The sequence below is a fragment of the Trichosurus vulpecula genome, chromosome 9 (assembly GCF_011100635.1).
Source record: "Trichosurus vulpecula isolate mTriVul1 chromosome 9, mTriVul1.pri, whole genome shotgun sequence".
NCBI classification, from domain to species: Eukaryota; Metazoa; Chordata; class Mammalia; order Diprotodontia; family Phalangeridae; genus Trichosurus; species Trichosurus vulpecula.
The window spans coordinates 198,300,513-198,308,473 of NC_050581.1; the positions used below are offsets into that span (position 1 = coordinate 198,300,513).

The following is a 7,961-nucleotide window of genomic DNA, read 5'->3' on the forward strand; positions in this document are numbered from 1 at the left end:
TTGAGTGTCCAAGCCTCTCCATTCTCCCTTACTAGGATTCTTCTCTGAGCCTTGGGGTGGGTCATTGTATTCTGACTGCGTCTTCAGACTCCCAACCTCCCCTTCAATCCCCCAGCCGGAGCCAAGTCACCCTAGTAACAGTGGACTCCCACTGTGCTTATGCATGGTTTCGGAACCCCCAAGGAGCCAAGGGTGCCCAGCATCCCTGCTTCTTTAGGGCTATAAGGGGTCATGATATAAGGGTTCAGAGTGCCTTGCTAGTCCAACCTGCTGCTGCCCCAGAATTGCTCCTCAATATGGAAAAGTTCAGCCATCCTTTACCTGAAGGCCTACAATAGGGGGATCCCACAAATCTGGTTACATGTATCCAGAACACATGCCGATTGACTTTGGAGCCTCCCAGGTCCAAAGAAAGGGCCTTCCTCCACCTCAAATACACCCACACCCTCAAACACATTTGGCTTCTTTGCACTTAGTGGGGGTTGGCAACACTGAGGATGATTTCTGTTTCAAAGTCTTGGTTGCTATGGGGTTGGGAAAGTCTGAGTTCCCCCTCTCCTGTAGGCTTTTTAAAAATCCTTTTTCATTTTTGTTTCTCTTCAAGGAATTTGTAGACACCAAGAGACAAGAACTTTACATATTTCACCTCCTTTGCCTCAATTTTTTCAACTTAAATATTAGGCATTAAGCCTGAAACCAATTGCCTACATATAAACACATTGTTTAGAAAAGCAAAACAAAACTCAGGTACTGAAAGACTTGGGGAGGGGGGTCACAGTTTAGCTCATAGGATTCTAGATTTAGAGTTTGAAAGGCCGTCAGGGACCAGCCAGTCCAATCTATTCATTTTTACAAATTCAGAAACTGAGATGAGGGGTGGGGTTAAGATCATCCCAATGAATTCAAAGACTTCAGAAAAAAAGTTCACCTGTACAAAGATGAGTACCACACTCTAAGACCTGTGGACATTATTTATTGGTTTGAACAGGACATGATTTTCTATGAAAATGAAAAGCAGCAAGGCACACGGGCTGCCCAGCTGTTACTCTTAACCAGGTGTCTGCCATCATCTTGAAAGGGTTAACAAGGTCCTGGGATAGTAACCCATCAGCTGTCTCTGACCACACATCCATCTGCTACTGCCCATGCTTGGCTTTTTGAGACAAGGTAAGGATGTTCTTGGACAGAAAGAAATGAATAAACAATCCTTAAAAATCTGAAAAACAGCTTAGCTGAGAGAAGAAATAGGTAATGTTTGCTATCACATTTTGTGAATTTGAGTGATTAATGAGTAAACCAACTCTCAGCCTATTGAATGTCACATATGTGGTTAAAATTACTAGTAAAATCTGAATGCTTTCTGTTTTGAGTGGTCATCACAGTTAACACAAATGGTTGAGTGTTTGTAAATATGTCCAGTCAACAAATATCATAGAACATCAGTGAAAAGTTCTTAGATTGTTAAGCTTACAATTAAAAGAAAATAATTCTGTAATGGTTGCTTCACATAACCTAAAAATAATTTAAAGAATTTGTGATTAAAACCATTGGGTGGTCAGAGAAGTAGCACAATGAATTTCAAAGGAAGGAAGAGAAAGAGGGAAGGAAAAAAATGAATGAAGGAAAGAAGGAAGAATGAAAGGGAGAAAGAAAAAAGGATGAAAGAAAAAGTAGGATAGGGAAAAAGAAGACTAGGAAGATAAAAGAAAGGAACAGGAGAAAGAATACAAGGAAAGAAAAAAAGCAGAGAGAAAACAAGGAAGAAAAAAGGAAGTAAAATAAAGAAGAAATGGGAATGAAAGAGAAAAAAGAAAAGGGAGAAAGAAAGATAAAGAAAGGAAGAAGAGGTAGCAGGCAAGAAGACAAAGGGTTAAAGTTTCAATAACTATGTGCTTAAAAATAATACCTTAACAGGAAAGTTTAGGCTTTTAAAAAAAATTCTTCTAGGTTTGTTAAATCTTTAGCTGAAGATTACAGCAAATGTTTTGTCTTTGGTGACTAGCTGTTTGTCCCACTTTATTTACTTGGTATTGGATATTTGTCAATGTCATTTCATATCTGGAGAAAATTCCTCCGTTCCTTGGAAGTGTGTGTGTGTGTGTGTGTGTGTGTGTGTGTGTGTGTATGTGTGTGCTGGAGGTCACATGACTGTTTCATCCTATTTGGTGGAGCCGCTGGACTTTTTTTCCCTTGCTTTTGGTGATGGTTGGGAGTGCAGAAGTTGATTGACAGATGCATGCCAGAAAGCCCCATTCTCCTTTTCAAAGACAACGTCTGATGGATTGCGATCTCTCAGCTCAGCAGGACACATGGACCATGCAAGCTGTAATTGGTCAGGTATGGAGTCAGCCATCTCTCAACTCCCCTTTGAATTTTTTTTCCACAAGGGTCTCCCCATATGATTCACATAATTCATATTTACAGTACCATCTTTCTGTCTGTATTTCTGCTGCCTGCCAGTGTAGTCCTGGGAGTGAGGCAGCCACAAGACCACATTAAACCTGGCCAGGGCAGCAGTGGTTAAAACTCATATTGAATAAATGCGTTTGAAAATATCCCACCTTAAAATTTTCTCTGAGTTTTGCGAAAACTGTTTTTTAGATCTTGCTTTAGACTTTGCTACTGCGATTTGTGAGAGAAATGAAGTGAATGAAGTGGAGTAATACATTTGCTAGGTAGTTATATGGTTTCTTAAAAATTTCTGATGATGTTCAATTTTAAAATATTGACTGTAATTCTTATAATCCTAGCTACGGATTTTTCCTTTTATTTTTTCTTCTTTTTTCTTCTTTTTCTTTTTTTTTTTAAACTTTTACTCCTAAAGCAGATATTGTGTTCTGAAGCTTGGTAAATAGGGGAGTCTTGTCTGCTGCAGAGGGGGCCAGCTGCAATGGAGCCCTGCCACAATCTGGAAGGGCCAGGTGGCCAGCTCTAATGCAATCCCGTACAACAGCTCTCATAAACAGCTCTATTTTGTTCTGCCTTCCTGGACTCAGGGAGGTGAGCTGGGCTGGGGCTGCTGTGATGAAATGTCAGAAGAATCCCTCGCAGAGGCCTCCCCAGCTGATTTTGTGTAGAGCTTGGCTGTTTGGGCGTCTTTGTCTGCCAAATGGGTCAGTGTGAGTCCCGCTTCTCTCTGTTTTTGTGATTTCTGTTAAATCTGTAGCTTCTGTCCATGGTGAAATGTTGGTGTGGAGAGCAGAGAGAGGAAGCATAGGCATTGTCTTTGAATTTGCCTTCCAATAATCTAAGAGGGGAAGAAATAAGAGGGTCCTCTTGCAGAGGGAGGTTTATTTGTCTATGAGTATGATGGGGGTGGGAGGTGGAGAAGGGGGGTGGGGAGGGATGCCTGGGATTCCTGGGCTTTAAAAATCGACATGTATCTCTTTTTTTACTAATAATTTTCTAAGTACTCTCAGTTTATTCATTGACCATTGAGTCATACATCCTGAATACAGTAAAAAGATATTTTAAAACTCTCAAAAGTTTCCTATTTTTTTTTTATTTTTGCATGAGTACGGTTCTTTTTTCTTTTCTTTCCCTTTTTTTTTACACACAGTGTCTAATTAAGACAAGCTGGTTATGCTAGGGACATGGAATTTGTCCCCTATATTTTTAATACAGTCATAGAAAACATACCGTCCTACACGGTTTTCAACTAAATTACAGCCCAACATTTACGGCTCGGAAAGCACATGGTTTATTAATACCAGCGTGCCTTGTAATGTATTTTTAGATGGAGAATGTGAGATCGAGAATGCCTTGTTTACCAGTGAGTTGCACTCATTTCAACGCAAGAGATAGGGCTGGTGGTTATTTTTCTTCATCAAGGAAATGTTTTTTTAAAACTTTAAAGCTTTGTTCTGCTATGCAGGCTTTCAAGTAATGAAATGTGGGCAGTTATTTATCAGGAAAAAAAATACATATATAGACCATGCTGTAAAGTGCTCATTTCCTTCTGAGACACGTGTGCATCACTGGATGAGTCCATGAAATGTTCCTGAAACAATCGTGGCAGTGAGGAATCATAGAGGTACCACCACTTAAAAACAAATACCAAAATCAAAGTTGAGTTCCTGAGAGCTTCCCTGTCCTGTTTCATCAGCCCGTTCCTCTCATGTCCGTAAGCAGGGCACTTGTTTAAATACATGGCAGTGAATAAATACTGGGTGACACAATTTTGCCCTGCTTTCCAACAAGAAATACGATTTCCTTTCGTGTTGCTTATTACATGGGTGTCCCTCAGTTGAGGAAAGGCAGCTCAGGCAAGAATCAGGTGCGATCCTTCTATTTTGTTATTTACTAATGTTCCGTCCAAATCAATAACAGCAGGCTGGTCACCAGAAGGAAACATGTTTTACATCAACAAGACATAGAGTATTTTTTCCTTTTGGGTTACAATAGACAGCTGGGGTATCATCATTGTCATCGCATTGTCGTCATCATGCTTATCATGATATGATTTTGAGTTTTTAATGCACTCCAAATATTGTTCCCAGGAGCAGTGTGCAGGCGTCCCATGTATATTGACAACTTGCTGTGCATGCTGACATTAGAATAAATACTTAATAAGTCATTATACTGAAAGACTTAAGTTTTGAAAACAAGTCATATCTCTCATCACTTATTTCGTTAAAACAACAACTTCGGCATGTGCTTTCTGGCTGGTTAAAATGAGGAAATTGCAAGTGAAATAGACTTCATGTATTTATTTGGTTAAGGGAAAAATGGACCTTTTTATTTGAACTTAAAATACGAAACTGCATTTGATGGAAGAAGAAAAATGGCTAAAGATCATCGTCTCTCCTTGAAAATCAGAGAGCTGAAGTGAGACAGATGCATCGCTGCTGATGTAGGATGAAGTAGGACATGTTAATATTGGAAAATGAGCAGAGTTTAACTGCTCTGGCAGAACGGAAGGAACAAGCGATGCCAAATGATTGCTTAACTTCCACCATTGTAGAGATGCAAAACTTTAACACAATTCTGTAGCTTTCCTTGTCCAGATTCCAGTAGCTCTCAATTTAAATGCCATTTTCAGAGGTCCATCAGAGTTGCAGACATGCCCACTTGTCAGAATTTAGTGTACATCCCTTTACATGCATATTTTAGAATTGCAATGTTAAGTGCTTTCTCTCTCTCTCTCTCTCTCTCTCTCTCTCTCTCTCTCTCTCTCTCTCACTCTCTCTCTCCTTCCTCCTCACTCCCCTACCACACTCCACAATCACCAGCTTAGTTGCCGAATGGCCAGGGTTATAGGAGTCAATTATCTGATTTTCAGACACATTCTTCCTCCAGACTGCTTAAAGCTTCTTCTGGGAGGGTTGCTCCAGATTTTCCTTTATCTCAATTTCTTCCACCTCCAGGAGCCAGTGTCCACAGTGGCTTCCCCTGGAGATGACAATGGGTAGACAGAGGCTGGTACTACTGCCCATTATCTGGCAGCTGGGAATGCAGGCTCCAAGGTACATTGCTGCTCCTCTACCTTTCCCCCTGGATTTTCCCTTCCCCAAGCAAGCAATTAAGCAGCCCAGCATTCTGCAGACCAGTCTCCTTGCCTGGCATGTCAAGATCTAGAAACTCATTGCTCATAGTGAATTTGATTCATAACTGCACTGTTTGGAATCCAACCCTGATTCCAGGGAGCAAGAAGCTGTGTCAGGCTTCTGTATGCCCTCAATCTCAGGATGAGTTTTTACAGCATTCCATTCTTATTTTCAAATTCTTTAAAAAATGGAACCACAAAGTGAGTTCTGGACCTCTTCCCCCTTTGTCCACTGAATCCGGATAAATAAAACTAATGGGTGTCTCTAATGGGATCTGCCCATTTGAAAATAAACGATTGTTTGCATTTCCATCTCGTGTGGTCACTAAATATTGACTGCATCTTCTCTTTTTTGCAGACCTGAGCTCGTGAGTGACAGGTTAGTTCATCAGCATTACAGACCTCCTGTTTTTGTCTCATCTCATGCAGACAGGTCACTGTGTCCAATCACCCTTCTGGCACTACTGTCCCCAAGGGAGGCCAGGCCAGCCTGCCATCTTGATCCACAGGCCTGAGGGTCTAGGCTGGCTGCACATTTCTGCATTCACTGGCTTTTACAAATATAAAAGCAGAGAGGATATTAAATTAGCTGGTAATAAAAACAACAGATGAAGTAAATTACATAAAAATATTCACATAGCTCGTGAGGATATTAGGAAGTGGGAGAAATATGGCAGATAGATGGTTTCTGGAGAGGTCCTCATTGAGAGATTTTTTTTAAAAAAGACTTGCCAAACAGGGAAGCAAGAATATTAGCTATCCCAAGAAGAACCATAAAAAGCCCAGGCACATCTTGCCTTTTTTGGCCCCACTGGTAAAACAGGCACTCTCCCCAGTATGTATTTAAGCATTCAAAAAGCTGTCCATTAAACACTAGGATACACTAATTGAGGGGAGCAGTGGTGGGACCAATCAAAATCAACAGAGAATCTGAAGTCTTTGACTTGGCAATTTTTTAATAAACTTTTATAATATATCTGTGATTCTAACTTTATTTGCTTAGTCTATCAACAAGAATAGATGAAGAGCCCCACCATGTGCTGGGTACTGTGCTAGGCAATGGGGGTACCTCAAGTATCTTAAAGTTTTTTTAATTCCTTAAAAATCCTCAAACTGATGAAAAAAGAAGTCAGCCTTAATCTGGTTGTTGGTAAGTTATTTTTAGTCATGTCTGACTCCTCATGACTCCAGTGGGGTTTACTTGGGAAAGATACTGAAGTGGTTTTCCATTTCCTTCTTCAGGGTCCCCATTTTGCAGTAATAAAAAAGGGAAGTGAGCTTGGTACTAAAAAAATTATTGAAAAAGACTAAAAAAAGCCACATATTATCCATATTCAGATAGTCAAGCATTGATTGTGTAGACATACAAGAAAACTGCCTTTTTGCAGATGATAAACTTTTATGTTTATGTGTAACTGTGTGTATGTAATATATACTACATATAATGCAGTATATATGCGTAGGTACATATGAAAACTCAACAAGTAAGGCAATGGTTTACAGTGGAAAGAACAATGACTAGGAGGTCAGATGATCTGGGTCAAAGCCCATCTCTAGGGCTTACTACATATGTGACCTTGATCAAGTCACTTTCTCCTTATGGGCTTCACTTTCTGAAACTATAGAATGGGGGAGGGGGTTGAGGTCTCTTCCTATTTATCTCTATGACCTTAGTAGAATGAAGACTATTTTTTCCTCAATATAAATCCTTGCTTCTCTTTCACAGAGATCTGGTTTCTCATCTCCATCCGCTCATTCCCTAGGCTGGCAGATTGTGTGACCAAGGCTGGGGAAAGGGTGCTTCCTATCCCTAAGAGAAATTAGGATTTGTTAAGGGGGTGATCTGGCAGAGCGGAAAGCAAGCTGACCTAGGAGGCCAGAGACTTGAGTTCAAGCCCTGGTGATGCACGTTTTAGGCAGACTGATGATAGGCAAACCATTGGACTTCCCTGGGTCTCAGTCCCCTCCTCCAACGAAATGAGAATAATATTTATATACCCCCCACCCCCATACAGGGAGACTGTGAAGAAAACACTTCATAACCTCTAAGCTAATGCCAGAAAAATAGATGCGATTATTTTCCTTCGTCTGAAGGTAACACCACACAGATTTGAATGAGAGCCTTGCTCTTCTCCATTTTTCACTGGAATGCTATAAGAAAAGAATCCAAACCAGTCTTGGGGTCATTATTTCTGGATGAAAAATACTATTTAAATAAATTGGGCAGGATTCTCAGTCATGAAAATCACAATGTATGTATTTGGAGTTCTTGGGGATGCCAAACCTTCCATGGGTTCTAAGAGAAGAATCCTATATTAGTGGGGGTTTTAAAAAAACTGGAAGGCATCTATGACAATTTGATAATGCATACTTATTACTCTAAGACTACTTTAAAGATGAATTTCTAGTCTATGAC

At 40.3% G+C, this 7,961-nt stretch overlaps 1 protein-coding gene across 1 annotated transcript in view; it reads left to right on the forward strand.

Annotated features, from left to right (window-relative positions):
• Nucleotides 1–2,232: 2,232 nt before the first annotated feature.
• Nucleotides 2,233–7,961, forward strand: part of POU6F2 (POU class 6 homeobox 2) — a 507,199-nt gene continuing 501,470 nt past the window's right edge. The window contains exon 1 of the mRNA XM_036739293.1: nt 2,233–2,337. Within this exon, the coding sequence (XP_036595188.1) occupies nt 2,233–2,337 (105 nt within the window). The remainder of the gene's footprint in view (nt 2,338–7,961) is intronic.